This window comes from Mus musculus, chromosome 15 (assembly GCF_000001635.26).
Source record: "Mus musculus strain C57BL/6J chromosome 15, GRCm38.p6 C57BL/6J".
Lineage (NCBI taxonomy): Eukaryota > Metazoa > Chordata > Mammalia > Rodentia > Muridae > Mus > Mus musculus.
Genome location: NC_000081.6, coordinates 32916354 through 32942789, shown reverse-complemented (window position 1 = coordinate 32942789; position 26436 = coordinate 32916354). Strand labels below are relative to the sequence as shown.

The following is a 26436-nucleotide window of genomic DNA, read 5'->3' as shown; positions in this document are numbered from 1 at the left end:
TTCTGCTTCTGCTTCCGCTTCCGCTTCCGCTTCCGCTTCCTCTTCCGCTTCTGCAGCCTGGTTCCCAACAGAGTTCTGCCACTGTGCTTGGCCCCACAGAGCCTGGCAGCTCTCAAAGAAGACAGACACATTGTTGCTTCTGTTCGGTCTCCTCAGAGAGGGCATTTAGGTGGATTTTGTTGGGTATTGCCTGGTTTTGTGTTTTCATGTGGAAAACATTAAAATCAAACAATGAAAATCATTGCAACAAATCAGAACAAGACAGAGTCTGAACACACTCTGACTAAAAACTAGAATGGGTCTCCTCCAAATGGTTCTACTTTAAGACTTTGGGAGACTTCTGTTCAAAAACATTCAGGGAATTAAAGCTAACAACTCAAGAGATGAACCACATTATTTCCAATTATTATTATCATTATATTAATGTACCAGATGCCAACAATTAAAAGCCCATAGTGTTAAATCCTTACAGGCCCAGAATAAAATTCAAACATGTTGTAAGAACATACAGCTATTTTTCCACAACTCTAAGTCAGACAGACTCTTCAACAATGTCCATGAGAGGAATCAGTCAAGAGTCAGAGCAGAGTGCTGGGTTGCTACTACATGTTTTATACTTTGAGAAGAAAGAAGCCAGGACATACTTCAAAGATCACAAATGCAAGCTTTTGTACATCATAAAATAAAATAACCTAGTAAACTGGCACCTTATATAGGTGAGAACATTTTCAGCTGGTCATTTTGTTAAGTCCTTATTTGCTAAGTCCTACTAGTAAAGTAGGTGCAGGTCAAGGACAAGACCCATCATATGAACTACTCCAGAAGACTCCATAATGTCTTCTTTGCCAGAGAGAAAAGAAAAGGAATAAAACTACCAGCAAACCAATCAGTCTCCTACTTACTTTTCAATTTGTTGTTCTTGATTGGTTTAGGTGTTTGTTGTTCTTGCTTGTTTGTTTTTTAAACAGGCCCACTCTGTAGCCCAGGCTGGTCAGGCTGGTATAGAATCCATTGTGTTGCCCAGGCTGGCCTGTAACCACAATCTTCTACTTCACTCTTTTCTTTCTTCTTTGTTTTTACTTTGTCTTTTATTTTTGAGATTCTAATATAATTACATTATTTTTCCCTTTTCTTTTCTCCCTCCAAGCTTACTATAAACCTCTCCTTGCTGTCTTTCAAATTCATGACCTTTTTTTACATTAAGTGTTGTTACATTTATATATGTATATATACATATATCCCTCCCTTACTGTAACCTGCTCTATCTGCATAATGGTGTGTGTGTGTGTGTGTGTGTGTGTGTGTGTCTGTGTGTCTGTGTGTGTCTGTGTGTCTGTGTGTGTGTGTGTGTGTGGCTGTGGCTGTGGCTGACCTGACGCTCTGGCTCTTATGTTCTTGTCACCCCCTCTTCTGTGATGAACTCTGAATGTCAGTTCCTGGAGTTATTTTGTAGATGTATCTGTTCACTGGGACTAGGGTCCAGAACTCATCATTTTAATTAGTTGTGGCTTTCTGTTATTGTTTCTGTTGGTTGCAGTGACAAGAATAGGCACATCTATATACAGGAGGTAACACTGTGGTTTCCTAGAACTTGGCACGGGTGGAAGAAGGAATGATTGATAATGGGGATATGAGGAGAGGTGATAAAATGTTCTAGAATTTGACTGTGGTGACATTTCATACACAACTATAAATATATCAAAACCTACTGAGCATAACATCCTTAAAGGGTGAATATTTATGGTAGGTAAATCATCTTAGCAAATCTGTTATACATTGTGGACAAATATCAACCATGAGCATAAAAATTTTAAGGCATAAACAATTTACAGATAACACGAGGAATTATTTCATTTTTAGCTCTGGATCAAAATTTTGCATTTTGTAGATAATCTTTTTAGTGGAACTGAAATGTTGGCATAGGAGGGAAGTCTGTAGGAAGTCATCCTGAACTTTCTATTTGTCAGCCTACAGCAATGAGTCTAAAATATCAGTGTGTTTACACAATGTAGACTAGAGGATGGGAACCATGGATGTCGATTTCCACAGGGTGAGGAGAATCCGGGGTGAGCAAGCCACCTTCAGTGTTTTCTTTTCTTTGGCAAGAATTCTTACCATCAAGTTGATAGGTATTTGGGACTGTTTTTGTTTTTGTTTTTGATTTTTGGTTTTTCAAGACAGGGTTTCTCTGTATAGCCCTGGCTGTACTGGGACTCTTTTTGTAGACCAGGCTGGCCTCGAACTCAGAAATCCGCCTGCCTCTGCCTCCCAAGTGCTGAGTTTAGCCATGCATCACCATGCCCAGCTTTGGAATCTTTCTAATGCAAAGGTTCAGATACATCGTGTTTCACCAAGCCCCTGAAATACACTTGTTTTTTTGTTGTTGTTTTGGTTTGTTTGGCTTTGGGGGGGGGGGGCATTGAAGTGTACAAGCAGCTTGCTTCTGCACTCTCCCACAGAAGTCCCCCTCCCCCCTAGGCTTTCTCTCACAGCAAGAGCAGTGAGACACTAAGGCAGCTTGCCTCTGTGTTTTCCCTCAGAAGTTCTGCTTTTCCCCAACTCCTGCTCCCCACACCCTACAGCAAACACAGGGACCCCCCTACCCTGCCACTCAGAGAGAACTCAAGGAGCCACAGGTACCAGCTTGAATGAGACAAATGATAAAACTCCCCAACTCCAGAAACTAGCACTCTCCCTGATAACCTGCTGGGCTCTTCCCAGCTGCAGCCGGTGCCTGTCCTTGGAAAAAGGAGAATTACATTTAAATCATAGATGAGAGGTAATCAAAGATCATAGACAGTTATAGCTGGCCATAAAACTAGTTCCCGATAGCCCCATAAAGATAATCCTTAGGTCGGAAGAAACCCCCTCTCAGCCTCTGGATTCCGCCCTACCAAATGGTATCGTGTCTGAATGATGACTTACCTCACCCACCTTCCCTCCTCTCCACCTTAAGCATTCAAAGAATCTCTAACTATGCTGTATATAAGTGCCAAGCCATCCAAGCCCATGGTCGCACTTCTGACCAACACTGTAGGAAGGTTTCCAATCCAGGTTGAGACTCATAAAAAGGACTCTTATGCAAATTGCAATGGACTCTGTAGTTCCTAAGCTCTCCGGGGTTTCCCTCGGAATCAGGGCATAACAGCATGGACATGTGTTCACGTTTGAGAAAACTATTCAGTTCCAAACAAGTCAGACTGTATACTCAGTGGCTAAACTCCAGAGCTTAAAATGTGGAAGGAGCTGAGCTCGGGTTCTCAGCTATAGAACAGGGACAGTTGGCCTTCACAACTCAATTACCTCTGTTCTCTAACACATGGACATTTTCTACCTACATTAAGAACTTTACCTCCTATTCCAACTTCTACTTCCCATATCAAGAGCATTGCCAATCCTATTTGAGAGGAACTATATGAAGAATCACAGCCAAGAGTAAATGGTTAGTCATGAATGATTAGTGTATTCTAACTGACAACTACAACTGATCTTCTTGACTGCCAAGGAGAAGATGGGGCATAAGGCAAAACTGTACTGGAATTTTAAAGAATTTTACTTTAAAATACTTGGTAAATGTGTTGGAGGAATGACTTCCATAAGGAAATGCAGGGACATTTCATGGCCTTTGGGCTGCAGAGAACAACAGGAGAGAAGAAAAGAGGCTGTGCAACTTGACAATGACCTGAGTTGGTGAGTGACTACTGTACATGGTAGATGCCTATCAGAATCCTTGAAAGCTAAGACAATGTCAAATTGCAATGGTTATGATTCCCCCAACTAGACAGTTGGCATTAGTGTGTGTTGATCCTAAAATTTCACAGTACTACTAAAGACAACAAAAGATTCCTAGCCTTTGTCAGACCAAGTCATCAGTAAAGGAAGCAAAATGCATGCTAAGCTACTCAGTTCACAACATCAAACTGTAAGAACTGCAGCACCCTCTAAGGTTACAAGGAACTGAGAAAGGCAAGCTAATTTCCACAGCCAGAGGATGTACAGTATTTCTTGAATATCCAAAACCAGTAGCTAGCCACACAACCCAAGCACAAGCCCTATTAGCCATCACTGTCTGGTTGGCCTATTCTTAATCTGCCTGCTATTTAGAAAGTTCTTCCTTTTATCCAACCCAAATCAGTCTCCTCAGAGCTCCCTGCCACTGCATCACACCAGTGTCCAAAAGAATGGGAGATCCAGGAAGTTAAAATGTCCGGAAAACTCATCACAACTGTCTAGAAACTTTCATTACTGTTTCTTAGGTTTCTAGTAAAATAAAATCCAAACCTCTTGCACAAAAGTGCCAAAAAGAAAATATTGTTTTCATTCAGTAAACAAAAAGTTCTTAATGAATAGTAAGCACATCTGTAAAAAGTTTATGGTATGAAATTTGTTAGAACCCTCTGGGTTCTCTGTCTCTATTTGTACCTCAAAGTACAAAACAGCAAAAGCAGCCTGGTAAAGACTCACAAGAGTAGTCAATGCTCAGAGGAGAGAAACAGCAGATGCCAAGAGGCGTATTGCAAATGTCCCCTCAGTATTTATTAAACCAACAGCAGTGTTTGGAGTAAATCTTATTAACAGGATACGCAGAGTTCTGGCAAATAAAATTTCAGTTCATTTGCATCAGATGTGCCTACAACCCCTATTTTTATTAAATAGACAATAAGCATTCAGTTGAAAGGCTTGGAATTGGTGTGTTATTTGACTATTATGTATTACTTTTTTATCACCCGAGACATCAAAAGTCTTTTTTAAAGCATTACACAGAATATGTTAAAGACTTCGGCTGCTTATAAGTCTAACTTTACTCTTTACAGCATTCCTGCAGAATAATGCCTTTAGCTTTAGAAATCACTTCTAATCTTTTGTGCTCTGAATAAGGTCTAAAAAACATAGGAAAGTACATAAAGAGCTTGAGAAAGCGATGGGAAGTGAGTTCAAATCATTATTTTTATAAAACTCATTGTTTGGCTACAAGCTTCCACACATTTGTCAGAATTAGACATTTAACTCATTTAATTTAGCGTATTTGAGAAAAGCATTTTCCAAGTCTATCTCCACCTTGATTCAAATTTGCCAACCACTAAAGCAAATGGTGCAGTGCTCAAACACATACCAATACAGCCAACAAGTGAACTTGTTCTGACAGAAACTTAATTTCCAAATGCTCCAAACTCAAAAATGCTGAGAGACAGCAACAGCCTTTATCTATTTAGGCCCCACACCAAGTTCTCTACTTCTGTTTCTTGCCAGCTGTTTAAGCATTAGGTACAACTTAGTCTGCACTAAGCCTGTTATTTAATGTGTCAATGAACAGACATAGATATGAAGGGTGATAACACCTGAACCATATTCATGCTGGTGCCTCATAATTTTGAGGCCAAGGCTGATGGCTGTATGTGCCACCCATTTCCTTCATTAAAGTCAGGATCAGGCTTTACATCAAAGGGAAGTTACAATAGGAAGTCAGAATACAGGCAATGGAAGGAGATGATGGGAGATGGGACCCATACCACAATATTCCCTCTTTCTTCTCAGGTAAGAATCTGTCCATCCATCTTTGGAAATCTTTCCTTCTCTACAACAGTCCATGGGGTTCAGGTGATGAGTTCTCCATATTTGGTTCCTGGCTTGGTGCATGTATTCCAGGCCAAGGAAGGGTCAAGAAGAAGCCAATCTGGGGTTCTTCCTAGAGTGGTTGATAGAGAGCTCATAGAGAAAGGGACCTTTTTCCACTGCAAATGCTGAGGGTAGGCTGTTAATCCAGAGATGTCATGCTACATCTTGATGCACCCAGGGGATTAGTCTCTTCTGGCCCATCAATATCTCAAAGTTGCCCTTTCTCTTCAGATGTAAGTAGGCACATTTCCTTGTGTATAGAGACTGCATTCTCCACCATGCATGGACCATTCTGGACATGTGACTTAATTCCAACCAATAGGTTATGAGAAGAATGCTATGTTACACTTCTGGGCTCTGGTCCTTTTGATTCTTTCCTGGCTAGGCAATTAAGTGGGACATAGCCACCTGGACTTAACCAGTGAGAGCTGTATGAGAGCAAGGCAGAGCTTTCTTGGCTGTCTTTGCATTATTATGCAAAGAGGAATAAATCTATTTAAGCTGTTATGATTAAGGACATTTTCATAATAACGTAACTGTTAGCTTAATTCTTTTCCAGCCAGGAAGTGATGCTAACAAAGGGGCACTGAGATGAGAAGCATATCAGACCGGATTCCTTGAGACAATCACAGTATATATTCTTGGTGCAGCCATACCAGAGCTTTTATTTCACCCTTCCATTGTGGGAGCTAAGATGTTCCTTTGCATTCATCTGCTTTAAAAATGGGGTTTTCATTATATGCCTCTGCAAAGGTCTTAACTGCCACCACTCACCTCCCAGTGGCCGACAGACTGTCACCATTACAATATTCCTGGTCCTAAGCAACTGCTATGAAGCTATCCTTTGCTCTCTGTTGGTTGCCTTGCAAGTAACTGTCAGGCAGAAGCCAAACCAACTGTTCTGCCTCCTCACAAAACTTGTAAATTAGAGCCATTCTAGAGGTTGACTTCTATAAAGGAAATTCATTATTTCTATAAAGCAACTTTTCTACAAACTCTAATGTGTTTATGAGTCACAGAAATCTTGTTAAAATGAAAACTGTAATTTAGTAACTCTCAACGGGGTTCCAGAGTCTGGATTTCTAACTAGCTTTCAGATGATGCTCCTACTCCGTAGGGTACCAAACCACTGGTCTCCAACTCTGAGTACTGCAATCTCTCAGGCAGCTGCAAAGATTGAAATAAGCATCTAGGGTCAGGAGTTCTCACTTAACTGCCCGCATTGCTCTCAGCATTGAGATCCAAGGGTCAGCTGCTCTCCAAAGCTAGCTGGCAAAAGAATCCTTGTGAGGAATGTCTGTAGTTCCCAGCACACAGCACCTCTCTGGCCATATAGACTAATGAGAAGTAAGGAAAACGATGTGTGGGTGTGGAATGGGACACAAAATCTGCACTTCACACATGGTCCTCACTGAGGCAGATGTTGATGGCCCACAGACACTGACAGCCACTGGTCCAAAGCTGGATATACCGACTCAGAGGCCTCAATGTCCACTGAGTAAAACATTGCTACATAATAATTACATCAATGCTCTGGGATGCTAACCTGCTTATCAGGGATACAGTGGAGGGAGAGAGAGAGAGAGAAGAAAATCCCATTTCTACTCACTTGACTTCTAAGATTAAGCCACACCGTGCTCAATACTTTTTGAAGGCACAGTTAATCCTATCCTCACCAAAAACTAGGCCATAATATTGAATATCATTCTAGATACTAGACTTACTGGATTTCTAAGCCTCCACTAGCAGCTTTCTCAGAATGCTACTCTTCTCTCAACTCGAGGCAGATTCATGTGGAGTCACAGCTTCTAAAAGGGTGGTGTTTTGTGGGTCTGGGTACCAGAGATTTTCCACGGAGATTCTAGCCAGGCTTGGTGCGAGGGTTCCGGCGAAGGGAAGCAAATGAGGGGAGGGAGGGGAAGTCGCTTCCCTGCTTCTGCTGCTCCAGTCAGCTCCACCTCCTCTGCCATAATTCTGTGCTGCCCCGCACTGGGTCAGGTCGGGCTGGGCTGACCAGAAGCTGATTAGCCATTGAGGAGTGCGGCAGAGCCTCAGGCGGCGCTTTGGAGAGCCGACCTTTCCTCAAGTGTTACAGCTCTTAGGGCAAAGGCTCGGATCATGAAGTCGTTCTCCCACACCTTTTATTCGTTCGATAGGACTTATATACAGTTTGGGGGGGATGAGTCAGGGTTTGGCAGCAGGTACTTCTCATTGGCTTGGACTGAGGGTTTGGGGAAACCTTATTTGCATGTGTGAGGGCTTGGTGCAGCTGAATACCTCTCTGCAGGGGACTGTGGGAGGCTGTACCTACCCACAGCCTTCCACAGCGCCCCTGCAGAGAGCCAGGTGCGAACTCCTATTGTCCCATGCAGGTGGAAATCACCAACACCGGGGATCTGGGGTTCCAGACCTTTGCTCAACTGGGGACCAGGCTGTCTGTGCACAGCCCACCACCCCACAGTGTTCTAATGCTATCCTACAGGGCAACTTTTAAAATATTTGAGAAATCCAGAATGTTTTTGAAAGGTCTTTCTTTCCTCCTGTGTCAATTCAAGATATCCCTCTTTTATTTAACAGATGAGAAATTGTGGTTTTAGGGTTAAATGAGAGCAAACATTCTCCCAAATTATATATATGAAAAAAGTAAACTATGAATAGATTCAATAATGGGCTACTGCTTCTTGCTGAAGTTCAGATGTCTTGTGTCCACCACAGTCTGAAGCCCTCTCTTTCCACTGAATGGCCAAAAAAAAAAAAAAAAAAAAGGAAAAAAGAAAAAGAAAAAAAATGGCACTGTGTGGAAGGCAGCAACTTGATCCAGGTCCATGGAACAGTACTTAAGTCCTGGTACCATAAAAAGACAATCTTGAAACCATATGTATAAGACTTAACACAAGATCAGTGCATTTAGACAAATTCTGAATTCCATTCCAGCCAATCACACAAGTTCTCCATTCAGAGTATTCCTGGGACAAGTCTAATAAGCTGACTAAACATGTTGTCTGCACCAGGACAATCATCCACTGTTCCTCTACAAAAAGTTTTCCTTAATAAATGTAAATGTTTCCAGTTTCTGTGTGTTCACAAAACATGCACATTATGTATATGCTGGTGCATTTGTATATATGGGTGAATCTTCATGTGGACACCTCCCCTGTGTCTATTTTCAAATGACATCTTTTTTTTAAAGACAAATTAATTTCCAAATATATCACTTTTTTATCTGAAGAACTCCCAGATCCACCATAAGATAAGGAAACAATTACCAAAAAGTACAGATAACAGATGTCATTTCAGTGTGGGAAACAGGAGGGTGGAAGAGAACAAGGCACTGCCATTGTGGTCCTGGGGCTTGAAGTCTTGCCTGCCAGAGACTTCCTAGGACAGAGGTCAAAAAGGCATCTCACGCAAAGGTTCTCAAATCTTCTAGAAGATAAGACTTACCTGAGGAGTTTCTAAAACACCAAGAGCTGGGCCCCATCCTAGTTTTATGCATGTGAGGCCTAGATGCACAGGGCAATGTAAGAGACAGAGTGTCACTGACGAGAACTCATGAGTCTTCTCTTCCCTCAGTCTCCTGAACGCTAGAATGATACGCATTAGCAACAAAACTCCAGATGTGATACTGTACATCATGAGTTCATGACACTACTCTATAATAAGACCTCCAAGACTCAGATGACAAGCATATTGAGGTCAAAACACTCTCTCCTTCCACCAAAATAAAACAAAACAAAAACAAAAAAACAAACAAACAAACAAACAACAGAACAGCCATAAAAAGAAGAGGGAGAAGAAAAGGGGAAAATCCATAATTTTCCTCTGACGATCTTACCTAGTTAGTGGCGCCACCATCTCCATCCCTCATCCCTCTCTCTTGTTCATAGTTCTGTCTTGTCTGATGAATATATTTTATGAGTCATCCATTTGAATCAGCAGCAGCACTAAGATTGCAAACTCCATGCAGGATAGTCTTCTAAATGTTTGGCTTACCAGTATTAACTCCTAATCATGCCATTATCTCAGGGAGGTAGCCTATGTGATTAATAACCTTCTTATAGATGTGAACACTAAGGTCCAGATATGACCTTTCCACAGCACAACAGAAATCAACTGACATAGAGTTTAGTTAAATTTCCACTAAGACTTGGGAGTGCAGCTCAGTGGTAAGAACTTAGCCTTGATTCATATGGCCCAAGATGAAATCTCCAATACCCCAAACAAGTTTATTTCTTAGCTTCCACACCACTAAAGGGAAACATGTAGACAGAACCCATCAAAGCAAAATGTGACATGTAGGTAAAGAACTCTGAATTTCAATGGCCAAAAGAATTAAGCTAGTTAAGGAAAATAAAGGACCTGGTGCTTTGACAATCCAGCATGCATACCTATTAGGTGAATTAAAATTAGAAACACTGAAAGTTTCACTACGTTCCTGATCGATTATGGTATCATAACAGGGGCTTGCTGACAGCCAGAAAAACTCAAGCTCTAACTTGGAGTGTAGGCTGCCACCTCTGTAAATCACCCTGCAGGGCAGTCAGGTGACAGTCACAAATAATGAATGGAAAGTAGGGATCACATTCATTATTTGTAGTAGTAGATCAGAGACAGTCGTCTCCAATAAATTCTCTTTAAAAATCATCCCACAAACTTCTTTTCTGAAAATGGCTGAAACACACGCACTTGTATGATGAAGTAATTTAGGAAAGCAGTCTTCAAGAGTAAACTGTTGAGAGATCAATCTACTTTCTATGCTGGCAAGAAGAACACAGCAAAGGATCATTTTCAGCTGGGCCAAAGGCATGCTTGACTCACCTCCTGCACACTGATGAAGTATTTTTTAATGTAAAAATCTGAGGAATGTTCTTTATTCCTCTACCTACAATAACAGCCTTTTCCTTATTAGAAAAACGCAGCTTTAACTCACAAGTGTTTTGCATATTGGTTTTTATTTCCAGGAAGCTTTTATCTCCACAGTAGTCCTAAAATTTGCAAATTGACTTGATTTCAGTCCCTGCTCCATCTGGTTCTTCCAAATCGCTGGAATCCTCCTCCCACAACTAGCTAGAAGGTCCATAAACCAGCAAAGGAATTAGCTAGAGGTTTTGCTAGGAATGGGTAAGTTAGCTAAAAATCACCTTATTCGTGTTTCCCATAGCACATGAGGCACACTGGTGTGTATTGCGTATAACACATGTTCTGTTGGTGTTTCAGTTCTTCATATGTATGTCAGAACAGTACCACCAGGAATCAGGGAGAAGCCAGAAAAGAAATGCTTGACAGCAAAAAAAGGAAAAAAGAAAAAATATACTAGTAGGTCAGACCACTTAGATTAAACTATATACTACAGCACCTTGGTCAAGCTCCTAAACCTCTCTCAGTGTTCATTGTGTCACTTTCTAAATGTCAGATCCAGGACCCTGTGTGATAGCTCAGTTTAAAAAACATGATTGCAGTCAAGTCTGGGGACCTGAGTTTGATCCTCAGAACCTATATGGTGAAAGGAGAGAAATAAGTACTGAAAGTGACCTTCTGACCACCACAAACATCGGTACACACACACACACACACACACACACACACACACACAAATAAATTAAAAATCGATGTTAAAACAAAACATAGCTGGATGTGATGACACATGCTAATAATATTATTGCTAAGGAGGCTGAGTGAGGTAGGAAGATCACAAAATTAAGGCCAACATAGGCTATGTAATAAGACTCTGTCTCAAAAAAACAAAGGTTAGCCAAATCCTTATTTTTTAAAAGTAACTATTCCAGCTCCACCATCCACCATCCAATTGTTACAAGGATTGAAAGGAAAGAGTCCAAAAGAATACAAGAGAATTATCCAACACTAAGTTCTCAATCTAAGCTGGCCCCATACAAGGGACATCTTGACTCTAGGAGCCTACAGTATACATTATATGGTGAATGTGACTAGCTAAAATATAAAGTCTCATTCTTCTCTGATATAAACAGCAAACAACTCCAAGAAACACTAAACAAGTTTCTTTCATTTTGCATCTTCTTTATATTTTATTTTTCTGAAGGCTTTCATTGGTGGTCAAATAGAAAAAAAAAAAAAAAAAAAAAAAGAGAACCAAAAACAACAACAAAAAACAAAAAACAAAAAACAAAAAAACAAAAAAACAAAACAAAAAACAAAAGTCAACAACACAGTTCTGATGTCTCCCTCCATCATGCTGGTGTTTTATGAAGACCCTGCTTTCCTAGAAAAGTAGTGACTTAACTCCTGTCAGTGGTCCTGCTTCTTTCTGGGTTATAGCTTTCTGGCAGTTCAGATTACCAAACATATCCAACTGGACCAAGGCAAAAAGATGCATACTTTACATGCTGTGTCTATTATGCATAGATCCAGTTCATCTTCCCCTCCCCTGAGTAACCAAATGTGGATTAAGAGCAGATTGAAAGTAAGCTCCAAGTCACAATTTGTTTTTAGTTTGAAAAGGCAGCCAAGACTTTCCTTTGGTAGATGTATAGTGATGTACATTAAGTGTTAACAGACCAACTAAACATGATTTAATTCAATAACTAACTAAGATAATTACGAAATCGAACCAAATCTAATATAAGCAAATCAAAATATCTCTCTTAAATAAATGATGTCAAAAGTGGGACATAAATTATTAATACATTAGTGAACTTAGTGTAGTTGGTGTTTACAATTGAACGGGCTGGTATTGGCTTCTTTGAACATTTTACAGTGATATCCTCAATAATTACACCTGGCTTTCCTGTCTTAGTGAAATCTGCTTTGTACATTTCCTGTGTGCTTTAAGTATAACCCAAGAAACAATGATGATGAGAAAAATCAAAAATACAACTCAGCAGCACACCCACTCTAGTCAAATAAATAACTGGCCCTATATTTGTGACAATGTAAGCCACTTGGTGTATGCCACAAGACACAAGTGAGAAATGCAAGACCTACCCATACATATTTGTATGTACACATTTTTAAAAACTTTTATCAGAGACTATTTCAGAACCACAAAGCTTAAAGAAAAATAAAACAAGCATCCTTAAAATGCCAACTGTAGGTCAAGTTTTATGTTTGATATTAAAGTTAATCTTCAAAGCAACAAAATATTAAAGCTGAATATTAAAGTAATCTTCAAAGTCTCAAAAGAACAAATATTATAAGTCTCAGTTTTAAATTAGAGAAACAAGTTTGGAAGTGGTAAGAAACATCCTCAGATCACATGGCTTTTAAATAGCGACACCAGAACCAAATTGTGATTTACAGAACTCCAAAGCCTGAATATGATCTCCTGTAGTCATCTGAATTTGGGGAGTGCACAGTGGGGACTGGAAATGCTGAAACTACAACTCCACATGAGTTAAAACCTCTGTGCTACAGCCCTGCCTTTACTGGACTGTCACATACCTGTCACCCACACAAGACTGTTGCCTAAAATCTTCATAAACATTGGCCTTTGGGTTCCTAAACATGTCACGCGAATTAAGTCATTGGCACAGATGTATCAACCCTAATATATAGAAAACCTCCCACTTAACAAGAATTTCAGTGACAGTGTATAAAACCTTTCCTAGTGTTGTATAAGATGGTTTTCTGCATCTGTTGAGATGGCCATACTCCCCTTGAAGTGTTAATATCAGCATTGCTTTCCTGATGTTAAAACATCCCTTGGATAGATCTTCTGTGATCTCATATTGTTCTTTTAATAAAACTGTGGCTGCATTGAATATGGCAATACCTATTTACAATTATGGCACCAGTGGTGTGAACCTGACTAATAATCTGTTTTCCTGTATGCCTCTGATTCTGACATAGGATAGTACTAACCTCATCCATTGATTGGAAAAGAAGAAACTTTGATCACTTCATTCCCTGTGCTCTAGAACAACAATCACTTGCTCCTTGAAGGGCCTGCAATGCTCACTAGGAAAACCCTCCCAGTCTGGGGCCTTTGCTTTCTGGAGGCAAGTACAGAAATAATCAGCAAGATCTTTTACACCCATTAACTGTTTTTCCTGCTGATAACATTTTACAGAACCTTAGTAATAATATCCACAATCAGCATATTAATATAATGTAACAACTTTTTTCTGATACTCCTAATTTATAGCATAAGTATGTGTTTGGGTTTGTGTGTGTGTGTGTGTGTGTGTGTGTGTGTTTCTCATTCTCTACACAATTCTATCACATATGCAGGATTGCATATAGTATATGTATCTGGATAATATGTAGATATATAAATTCACACATCTATATATAGTCTTAAACACACAAACAGTGACTTACTATGCTTATTTTCAAATCTTACTTTTTAATCTGTTATAAAGTCTCCAAACTTATTTACATTTTACAAATACATTTTTGATGGCTACATGAAATTTAGTGTGCATTAGACCCTTTAATTTAGTCATTATTATATACTCAGGTTTTAATTTGTTTAAAACTATTATAAGCAGAGCTTCAAAATGAGCTCACTTGAAAACACTGTTTATCCAGTTATGATTATTCCCTCTGGATAGGTCTGTAGTGGTAAAATCACTACTAGAAATGGACTGTTATGGGTTTGCCCTGTCTCCGTGAGGACAAATAGAGATAATAAATGATGTATTTTCTCCTATCAGCTGAGTATCGGTATATGCTTCATATCTCAGTACAGAGCTTGTTTTTACCAAGATGGAAGCAAGAAGTAGCTGGCTCTGTTATGGACATTCTGAGCCCTTCTCAGCTAGTGTTTATCACATGAGCTCATGAGTTGTGGGTGCCAAGTTCGTCTTCCTTAGGAAGCAGAAAACTTAGAGCTGTAACAAACACATGGCATAGGGCATAAATATACCAGTTACTAAAAGATCCTATTTATTTTACCTAACAAAATCCTAAGAAATTATTTTAGCATGGTTCACTTACCATGGTGACAATGTTGGGCTCAGAGATTAATAAATACACCAGTGTTACAGGGTAAATGTATTCTAAACCAGGCCAATTCTAGAACCCCAGCTCTGAGCTGCCTACCAAAGAGCCTGCTGCTTCCCACTCTTGCTCCTATTCTCCACAGCACCCACAGTATTACTAAAGAGGGAAGCAGTAGAAGGCACCTGTATGAGGTCTTAGCCTTCCCAAATGTCATCAAGAAGTTATGCTGACTTCTATCTATAGTCAAAGTTAATCCCACCCCATCAACCAGTCATGATGCTACATTAGCTTGTGAGCGTATCAGAAACTACTACTTGCTGGCTCAGGAGGTATTCCAGGCAATGAAACTATTCAGAGTACATGATGAATGCTGTGCTCAAGCTAACACATCATTGCCGACTACCACAAGTGATTTACCATTCTGAAATGGGAGAGCATCCCTTGCTTCAATAATAAACTCAGAACTTTCCTACTTAAAACATATTTGCAAAATAAGCATATATCACTGTGATTTAATTTAAAAATAAAATTTTAAACTCAAAAATCACTTGGCAAGGACTTGATTATGTATTAATTGGATTAATCTAAAATTTCCTCAATAATACCCTAAAAGAAGAAAAAACCCAAAAATCCTAAATATTAATGGCAGAAAGTTTCTCCAATTCAGCTCTGTCACTCTGTAGATGACCCACAGGATGCAGTCCTTAATAATGTATAAAAATTCCCCCTGTGGGCCTGGTCTAAAGATGGCATGCATTTACTTTAGGAGTCTTTCAGTTCTAAGAGGAAATTATACAAAACATAAGCTTTCACTTTTCATAACTCTTAATAATTGTAGTTTTGCTCCATGTGTCATTTTCCCATGAGACCCACTGTATGCACTGCAGGTTAGGTGTCAGTACTATTAGTATTTCTTATATCTGCGCACTGGAGAAAACAACAACAAAGTACTGTGTAAAGGTCACACTGTTTCTGCATCTTTGTAACATTTTTCATAAAATAGATTCAACAGTAGAGGAAAGAAAATCGCAAGCATAGCAGTTTTCTCAGTTAGGAGGACAAGTCATAAATGGGCATTCTTCACTCTCATTCTAAGGAATGTAAATGGGAAATCTCTGTTGACTTTAAGGTTCTCTCCTTCTTCCAGTCATACCAGTTCTTTAAGATACTCCAAGAAAGGAGAAACATTCACAATTCAATTTCAATCCTGTCCCAGTTCAGAGTAGTCCACCCCATCTTGTTGTCCAAACTCAATCTGGTAAAAACCGATCATCAATGTAGTTTATATTTCTCTCCTCCCCTCCCTCCTTCCTTACCAACCCCCTCTATGCATCCCTGCCTGACTGCTTGGCTTAGAATTCACTGTGTAAACCAGGCTACTCACCAACTCATAAAAAATAGCCTGTCTTTGCCTCCAAAGTGCTAGCATTAAAGGTGGTGGTGGTAGTGATGGTGGTGGTGGTGGTGGTGGTGGTGGTGGTGTGTGTGTGTGTATGCATTTAAATAGGAGCTCAGATAGCTGGAGAGCTTCTATTTCTACCCCTGAAAAAAGAAAAATGTTCTCTTTCTGACTCCCAGGTCCCCATATTTCATGATACCTTTCTTCCTAGCAGCACACCACCATGTGACAGAGGCCTAACACCTCTGACTGTTTGGTCTCTAGACCCAGCTGCAGAACACAGGAGCAAGAGTGAATGAGCAGTGCTAGCATGCTAGGTCTTTGCATCTGTGTATTGTCCACGCTTCCTGCTACTCCTGTCATAATAATAAGGCTGAGGCATAAAGGACACCATCCTAAAACCTGGCCCAGGCCGCTTAGAGGTGGTGGATTCAGAGAACCCCAAGCATAATACCTATCATCAGTGAGCCCAGAAAAAACTGATTTGAGGAAAAGTGCCCATTAATTCATGTCTGCCAAGCCCTCCAGCACCCTGGCTAAAAGTCTCAGAATTAATAATGCTTTACCAGGTCTTGGCTCCTACTGAGTTCTGTGCTTTGTAGACCAGAGTTATAGACACCACCCCTTCCCTCACATGGGCTCAGTCTTTATGGAAGAGACACAGGAGGGTAAGAGATCCTAAAGAACACTAATCTGTATTTCATAGTCAAAGGAGGAACACTATGTCATGTCTTCTGCCATTCATAGATGCCTTAACTGCACCCTCAAGATGGTCAAAATTCATGGCATAAAATAATTTTGGGGGCCCAATTCACTTAGAGAATGCATTTTTAAGTGGCTTGGAGCTTTGTATTTTGTGTGAGTTCTGCCATAATGGACAAGGAGCAAGCACTGTCACAGAAACCCAGGCCTGTTGGCTTCCCAAGGGAAACTAGCTTTGCTCTAACCCAGCCACAGCTGAGAGGTCTGGATGGGATTCAGGACAGTCCATAATTAAGGAGTAACCTGTGATTCCCAGGGGAAGCTGACTCATTATAACCATCAGAGATGCTTTGTAAAAGATACAAATTATCCAGCCACACACACTGAGGCTCTGCTTGCAAAAATTGGAGATAAACTTGTAAGATTTGTATTTATATGTACTTCCCATGACCTTGTCAGTCTGTCTGGCTACTTACAGGAGCATAAAAATAGGTTTGGCTGGAACAATAGAGAAAAGCAACTAAACAGAATATTAAAGGAGGTCTAATGAACAGCTTATTAAAGGGGGGATGCTTAAATTCAGCTATGTCTAAGGAAGGAACAGAACAGTGACCAAGAAGGAGTAACCAAGAAGCAGTGTTAGCATGGAACAGCTTACAAATCTGGTCAATGAATGCAGATTCCAAACCACAATTAGTATACAAGGTAGTTTCTGGATGGACCACAGCCAACATCTCAAAGTGATAAACAAAGGGCAAACCATAGAGCAGACCAGCACCAGGCCAAGGATGGTAACTATACAGTCACTAAGAAGATGCAGAAGATTTGCAGGCTTGCTCACTGCTTAATCCCAGCACCTAGCAGGAAACCCACCTGCTGAGTAAAAGGAGGGGTCAACACCCTGGTGAGTTTAAAGGCAGGGTATAGATGGGAACCATGATAAATGAAGGAATCAAGGATTTCTTCAAAATTCCAGTCAATTTTATTCCAGGCTAGAAATAAAACTCTATGGCAACCTAAAAAGTTAAAACATGATGGCCTTGTTTTCAGTCAAAGCTCTTCTTCATGATGTGGGCTTTCTTCTGAGACTTTTCATTGGCTCCTACTCCATGAAAGAAGGAGATGACTTTGAGATACTGGGATGTATTTTTGGCCTGGGTATGAAAGATGGCAAGCCTTCTTTCTGCCTTGGGAAGGAGGGAATGATGAGCAAGATCTTGTAATTTGGTTTTCTGGCAAAGGAAGAAGGACAGCTTCTGCTCACTGGGCCTGTTGGATCACAACCAGCAGGCACACCAATAGCACAATAGCTTGACTAGACTCCTTGTAAACCTTGATGACAGAGTTGACTGGGCTCTGATTAGCCAGGTCAGCCTCAGAATAGATAGTCCCAGGAAGATTCCAAACTACCTATGATCAGGTTTGGGGGTGTTCTGAAGGTTTGAAAATTAGTTTTGCTTTTAGAAAAAAACTAGCTGACCTTTTAAAATTCTTTCCCAACTTATGATTATCCTAGTTGCCCTTCAGTTGACCACATTACACAGTCCACTGTTAGGCTGACAACAGAATAAAGTATACTACTTTGATTTGAATATCATATAATGCATACATGAATCAAAATATCATAAATATGTAAAAGTATTAATTTATTAACCTTTTTATTTTATTTATTTATTTTCATTTATTTATTTATTTGTTTGTTTGTTTTGTTTTGTTTTTTGGGTTTTTGAGACAGGGTTTCTCTATATAGCCCTGGCTGTCCTGGAACTCACTTTGTAGACCAGGCTGGCCTCTAACTCAGAAATCTGCCCGCCTCTGCCTCCCCAGTGCAGGGATTAAAGGCATGCACCACCACCACCCTGCTTGTTAACATTTTTAATGAAACAAAAAAGGCATTCCAGTTCCCACAAGAAAGAGTTGAAAGGCATATTCAAATTCCTTCTTGAACACACATATTCTGAGCTTTCCTTCTTAAATGACAATTCTCCACTGCTAATATTGAACTGAAAGATAAAGAGCCTTTGTTTCTGTCAAAGCACAACTAGTTTGCCCCATTAGAACTGACAAAAATACATTTAAAGAAAGACTGCTAAGGGCTACAGTATTTCAGCTTTAATTTCCTTTCTAGTGCACACTTTCCAGAGCCTGGCTTTCATAGTGCCTTTTGAGGTAATGCATGGCTCCAAGTGACTTAACAGTTTCTTTTAATTTACAGACATCTAAGCATGTTTATAAAATTCCACCAGTTTAAAAGACTTCCTTTCCTTAAACATATTTCCAGTTCAAATTATATGTTTACAGCAGTCTGTACTGTATTATTTCTAACATAAACAGTCATGTAAAAAATTGACAGGAACCTAGAAACACATCACTGCTGTCCCTTTCCCTTCACCATCCTTCCAGAAGTGAAAGTCTTCAGCTGCCAGTGGAAAGCATGAATGGGTCCCTAGGAACAGGCTTTCCTGCTGCCTCCGTGTCCTCAAGAAGACCCCTAGTTCTTTTGCCCAATCAGTTTTGAATCTTAGTGTCTGAGAAGTTTTTCTCACTCTGAGCTAAGTATAAAACTAAAAAATTTACTAGCTGCTGATATTTCTCCATTCTTGCCAAAAGGAGTCACAGCTCAAACAATCACTACTTTTAAATCCCAGGACGCTACAGCAGTTTCCAAATTAAAATACAAAGTGCTGGAAATAATGTTCTGTAATAGCTAACTTAAAAAAAAAAATCATGCCTTTCAAGTCTGGGTATATTTATGCCACTTTAGGTGAAGCAAATAGAGACAGGAAAGCAATGTAAATGGACAATTAGCTGGTTTGGGTTTTGAAACAGCTTTGACTGAGAAAGACTGACTCACTGCCCAACAAAGGCTGTATGTAGGATTCTCAAGTTGACATTTCAAAAATATTTAATCACCCTTTGAATGATAGTGCAAGGCCTCAAAACAGAATCTTTCCAATAAAGCTGCTCTTTTGAAAAACATTCAATTCTGTTTTGAACTGAGAAAATGGTAGAGCCCCAAACATAAGAGATTTCAGGGAAAATAAGGCAGGGAGAGGAGACAAGCACATTTGAGGGAAAACAAACAACAGCAAACCCCACCAGGTCTTAAGAAGCTATCAAAGCCATACAGAAGCTCCCAAGGGCTTTTCTCCTAGCAAATCTCTGAACCAGGTTCTGCAAAGAAAAGGTCCCCAACTCTGCTCAGTTTACAAGATCCTCTCTGGACAATAATTCAGTTGAGCTGTCCCTTTACCCAGTTTTGCACAGCTATGTAATGCAATGGTTCCTGTTGTTTTGAGTTGTTCTGTTTTCTTTGAAATACACACAGAATAGCTCCAATTTAGTTTACAGCACACCAAAGTTCAGAACTAGCCAAGAGAGATTGCTAATTTCAAAGGATTAAACATCTTTTGCTGTGAGAATTCTGGTAAGACTCAGAGTTGTGTTTTTACATCACAATCACTCAAATACCCACCTATCCTATGCAGTTTCCAATTCTAAGTACCCCACCCTCGAACTCTGGACAATGACCTTCTAGCCCACACAGCAGTGCCCCCACCCTATAGCTGATCACAAATGTCCTTATTCTCCTGAATGCCAAAAGGTTTACCAATCGTCCAAGGGTCAAAAAGGGGAGATTATCCAACCCAGCTAAAGGCTTTTTTATTAATTCAAATTGGGCAACTTACTGGATGCCAAAGGAATGGCATAGGAAACAAGAGTAAAGAAAAGAGGAGCACTCCTTAATTGAGCCTGCAGCCCTGGGACTGCATGTCAATAGAAGCTGCTTGGACTTCCACCTGCCAAAACAGACCTGTAGTGACCCAGATAGGGGCTGGCACACTAGTCATGAGCCTAAGAGTGCATACACTGGGCAACGCAGAGAAACAAACTCCAACCCCAGAAACACAATCCTGACCAGAAATCAAATTTCCAGGGCCACAGAGGTGAAAGGATGCTAGTAGTGGAAGAAGACAGTTCATGGGAATATGGATCCAAAGGAGTATGAGGTTGGCAGGACAGAAATCTACATTCCCTCCAGCAGCCAGAGGATCTGAGGGCCAAAGCAATGTCACAAGCACCCTCATCTTTCCATTTTGAAAAATTCCATCTCTCTCCAACAGCTTTGCTCCACAAGGACCGTTCCTGGAAGATCCCAGAAACCAGAGAGCCCAGGCCTGTTCCCAAAAGCTCCATGAAGCCAGGAGCCTCCAAATAGACCACCGACTGCATCTCCACTTAGTGTGGGCCCCTTGCCACAGCCACAGGGAGCATTAAACAAATGCACTTTTAGAAACTTTCACTCCTGATACTCTCGGTTTCCTTAATATGGACCCTATCTCCCTAAACTTGCCTTCAGTCAAGCTCAAAGCCTGGAGTAGGGGGATGTGTGCAGAGGAACAGATCCTCCCCAAAGTTTCCAACTCACCCCTGGGGTTTGTCCAGTACACAGAGCTTACTGGATCCTTTCCTGGCCCGCAGTGGTGCTCTAGTAACCTGCAACTTTTAGCCCTCTGTCCTTCCTAGACTACACCATAAAATCCCCCAAGGCAGAAAGCTGGAAATGACTTTAAGGACCTGTGGGGTCCCTAACCTCCAAGTCTTGTGCTCCCACCCCCTGAAGACATGGCTTGGGTAACTCCCTGTAGCAGCTCAATTGTGCAAGAGGGAAAAGGAAGAGCCCAGGGGCAAGTGGTTGAAAAGCAAGCTCATTTGTTTCAGTAGAACCTAGGCAGCCCCACGTTCAGGGTTGGCAGATCCCCCAGGTAGCATCCCCCAATTACCCTCTGGCTCTTCTATTTGCCCGGGCACTCTTAACAGTGCACTTCCCCGGCTGGGCCCACTCACCGTCTCTGCGGACACACAGGCCATCAAGCCCAAGGTGAGCAGGATCCACGCGCGCTGCATATTCCCCAGGGATGTGGCTCCTACCCGGATAAAAGGAAGCCCAGAGCAAGCCTAAGAGGGCCTAGAAAAAAAAGAAGCTGAGCCGCCTCCAGGAGAGAGGTTTGGGCTCCGATTCCGAGCTCTAGCTGTCTTCTCTGGCGCCTGCTCTAGCGTTCTCCCTGCGCCCCGGAAACGCGGCGCCTTCTCACTTGTTGGCTTCTGTACTCCCAACCCAGAGTTGCTGCTTCGCGAGGCTGTTTTCTTGGTCTGGTCCTACAGGGCAGCGTTGTGCTTTCACTCGGCGGACTCCGGTGTCTGGGTCGCAATGCTGTCTGATTTGAAGCAAGCAGTCGATGGGTTGAAACCGAGCTGCCGCTCAAGTTTAGGATGCCGAAAGGCGAACGGCGGCGGGGACGCGCGGTCTGAGGGGCTGGAGCTCCAGGAGTATCTGGAGTACAGCACTCTACAGCTAGACTGGTGGCTTGGCTGCAGCGCCCCTCCTTCTACGCGCCGCCTCCTCCTGGGTCCTCCCCCTCGATCTCACCCCACACCCCTCCGTGTCCTCTCCCTGGTCCTGGTCTTGGTCCTGCTCAGCCTCCGCTTCAACCGCCCCTACCTTCCCTCCCTTCTTAGCCTGGCCCTCAAGGTTCCTCCCAGCTACTGGGGGAAAGGAGGTTGCCAGGACTCCATGATAAAACCAGGGAGAAATTCTTACGGGATTACACTGGGATTGGCAGCTCCCAGAGCCAGTGGGAGCCAGCAGCTCCACTCTGTGGCTGTCCTGAGAACCTGCCTCTGCAAACCTTAGTGCTCTTTCATTTTCTCTCTCCTTCTTTCCCCTTCTCAACACCCTCTCCTCTCCCCACCACCCTTCTGTCTCCCTTTCCCTTTCCTTCTCCTTTTCTTCGCTGTAATTTTCTAAAGAAAATTCGATGAAGGTTTAATGGGCATATTGAGCCTTTTCTTACTTGTGAAAATTGGGTCAATAGAAAGATGAGAGTCGAGAAAAATGAGAAAGTTTATACATCCCCTTCAAGTATTCACAGTGCCCATAGGTCTCCAGATAATGAAGATTGCAATTCAAAAACGACAAAAATAATTGTAACAAGTTAGTGTTAAGATTCTCCTTGGAACTTTCCCCCATGACCCACCTCCACCCCCATCCCAACTATAACCCACAACCCACAACCCTCAAAAAGGTAGAAAAACAAAACCCAAAACACAACAACTCCAAAGCACAACTCATTAAAGGCTTACAAACCATTTCTGCTGCTCACAGTTTGTACCCTGCCTCCTGACTCACACACACACAAACACACACACACTGCCCCAGGCATCAGCTAAGTTCGATTTCCATATTTTTACTTTTGGAAAATGTAAAATTGCAACAGATAAGGATGAAAAATTAGAGAGTCTAGATATTAGCAGATGAATTTCAGAGAATGAATGGTTAAGTAGTTTCTGGCTTTAAGAAAATGAGTATGTATTTCCTACATAAAGCAAAAGCATGCGTCATGTAGTTCGGTGCTGTATGGTGCTACAGAACCAGGCAGGCACATACTCTTCTAATGCTCACCGATGTTCTCTTGGATTTAGAAACTGAATGAATTATGGACCCATTTTCTTCTGTAATGTCCATTTATAAAGGGACAGGGACATTTCAGTATTAGCCACTATTTTGTTATCATGTAGGATGAATTAAAAATACATAATAACTATTTTGTAGGTAAATACTACTCCAGACCTCAAGCCACACCATAAAAAGCTCTGTGATTTTCTCACACAAACACATACCCATACACACACACACACACACACGCACACATGCACAAACACACATACACAGAGACAGAGAGACAGAGACAGGCAGAGACAGAGACAGACAGAGAGACAGAGAGAGACAGAGAGAGAGACAGAGAGACAGAGAGAGATACAGACATGAGGCCCTAGTCATTTTAGAACTAAACTGTAGTCATATCCTGTCTTAGTTAGGGTTTTACTGCTGTGAACAGACACCATGATCAAGGCAAGTCTTATAAAAAACAGCATTTACTTGGGGCTGGTTTACAGGTTCATAGGTTCAGTCCATTATCACCAAGGTGTGAGAATGGCAGTATCCAGGCAGGCATGGCACAGGCAGAGCTGAGAGTTCTATGTCTTCATCCAAAGGCTGTTAGTGGAAGACTGACTTCCAGGCAACTGGGGGAGAGTCTTAAGCCCACAGCCACAGTCACACACCTACTCCAACCAGGTCACACCTATTCCAACAAGACCACACCTCCAAACAGTGCCACTCCCTAGTCTAAGAATATACAAACCTTCACACATCCTAAGTGTGACTATTAGAATGTTTTAGTGATAAGTTACTGTTATAAATCTCAAAAGAAAAAAATTAGCAGGAGAACCATACCTTAAGACATCAACTCTGGCTCAGAAAGCTAACTCCCAACTTTCTGGTTCTTATAAGCAGCCTAAGGCACTGGCAGCCAAGAGAGGACAGGGAGGGGTACAACTAATGGCCACTAGTGGCCATCAGAAAGGTCTCTAAATCTGGGAATTATGAAGGTGTATTTCTACATCTGCTATGTGAAATATTTATGAAAATTGGTGGAGACTAAAATCCAGTTGAAATTTATTAATTATATCTGATACAGAAAAGATAGACCAGCTATCATTCTCCATATGTTCTGAGGTCCTCCAGCTGATGAGCTGGAGTTAAAGGGGTCTAGCAAAAAAATATTCTTAACTGATATCTTCTAAGATTTCATGGAGTGGTCTCAGAAGAAAATATACAGGATGAGAACCAGTGATATGGTTCAGCACATTTATGTTTAGGTATGGACCTTGAATTCCTGATCTTTCCAAAACTTTTATCATGAAGGGGTGTTGGATTTTGTCAAATGCTTTCTCGGTATCTAACGAGATGATCATGTGTTTTTTGTCTTTGAGTTTGTTTACATAGTGGATTACATTGATGGATTTAGATATATTAAACCATCCCTGCATCCCTGGGATGAAGCCTACTTGAATGATCATTTTGATGTGTTCTTGGATTCGGTTTGCAAAGCTTTTATTGAGTGTTTTGTTATTTTTATTAGATATTTTCTATATATACATTTCAAATGCTATCCCGAAAGTTACCTATACCCTCCCTCCACCCTGCTCGCCTATCCACCCACTCCCGCTTCTTGGCCCTGGCATTCCCCTGTATTGGGGCATATAAAGTTTGCAAGACCAAGGGGCCTCTCTTCCCAGTGATGGCTGACGAGGCTATCTTCTGCTACATATGCAGCTAGAGACAGGAGCTCTGGGGGTACTGATTAGTTCATATTGTTTGTTGTTCCACCTATAGGGTTGCAGACCCCTTCAGCTCCTTGGGTACTTTCTCTAGCTTCTCCATTGGGGCCCTGTGTTCCATCTTATAGATGACTGTGAGCATCTACTTCTGTATTTGCCAGGCACTGGCATAGCCTCATACAAGACAGCTATAACAGGGTCCCTTCAGCAAAATATTTCTGGCATTGTGCAATAGTGTCTGGGTTTGGTGGCTGATTATGGGATGGATCCCTGGGTGGGGTAGTCTCTGGATAGTACATCTTTTCATCTTAGCTCCAAACTTTGTCTCTATAATTCCTTTCATGGGTATTTTGTTCCCAATCTAAGGAGGAATGAATTATCCACCCATTGGTCTTCCCTCTTCTTGATTTTCTTGTGTTTTGCAAAATGTATCTTGGGTGTTCTATGTTTCTGGGTTAATATTCACTTATCAGTAAGTTCATATCTAATGACTTCTTTTGTGATTGTGTTACCTCACTAAGGATGATATCCTCCAGATACATCCATTTGTCCTAGAATTTCATAAATTCATTGTTTTTAATTGCTGAGTAGTACTCCATTGTATAAATGTACCACATTTTCTTAACCATTCCTCTGTTGAGGGACATCTGGGTTCTTTCCAGCTTCTGGCTATTATAAATAAGGCTGCTGTGAACATAGTGGAGCATGTGTCCTTATTTCCAATTGGAACTTCTTCTGGGTATATGCCCAGGAGAGGTATTGCGGGATCCTCCAGTAGTACCATGTCCAATTTTCTGAGGAATCTCCAGACAGATTTCCAGAGTGGTTGTACAAGCTTGCAATCCCACCAACAATTGAGGAATGTTTCTCTTTCTCCACATCCTCGCCAGCATCTGCTGTCACCTGAATTTTTGATCTTAGCCATTCTGACTGGTGTGAGGTGGAATCTCAGGGTTGTTTTGACTTGCATTTCCCTGATGATTAAGCATGTGGAACATTTTTTCTGGTGCTTCTCAGCCATTCGGTATTCCTCAGGTGAGAATTCTTTGTTTAGCTCTGAGCCCCATTTTTTTAATGGGGTTATTTGAATTTCTGGAGTCCAGCTTCATGAGCTCTAGTATATATTGGACATTAGTCCCCTATCAGATTTAGGATTGGAAAAAATTCTTTCCCAATCTGTTGCTGGCCTTTTTGTCATATTCACAGTATCTTTTGCCTTACAGAAGCTTTGCAATTTTATGGGGTCCCATTTGTCAATTCTTGATCTTACAGAGCAAGCCATTGCTGTTCTGTTTAGGAAATTTTCTCCTGTGCCCATATCTTTGAGGCTTTTCCCTACTTTCTCCTCTATTAATTTCAGTGTCTCTGGTCTTATGTGGAGGTCTTTGATCCACTTAGACTTGAGCTTTTTACAAGGAGATAAGAATGGATCAATTTGCATTCTTCTACATGATAACTGCCAGTTGTGCCAGAACCATTTGTTGAAAATGCTGTCTTTTGTCCACTGGTTGTTTTTACATCTCTTGTCAAAGATCAAGTGACTATAGCTGTGTGGATTCATTTCTGGGTGTTCAATTCTATTCCATTGATCTACCTGTCTGTCACTGTACCAGTTC

At 41.2% G+C, this 26436-nt stretch overlaps 1 protein-coding gene across 1 annotated transcript in view; it reads right to left on the bottom strand.

Annotated features, from left to right (window-relative positions):
* The window catches only part of Sdc2 (syndecan 2), a 113999-nt gene extending 91932 nt beyond the window's left edge, over positions 1–22067 (bottom strand). Inside the window, exon 1 of the mRNA NM_008304.2 lies at positions 21485–22067. Within this exon, the coding sequence (NP_032330.1) occupies positions 21485–21544 (60 nt within the window). The 5' untranslated portion in view covers positions 21545–22067. The remainder of the gene's footprint in view (positions 1–21484) is intronic.
* Positions 22068–26436: the final 4369 nt, after the last annotated feature.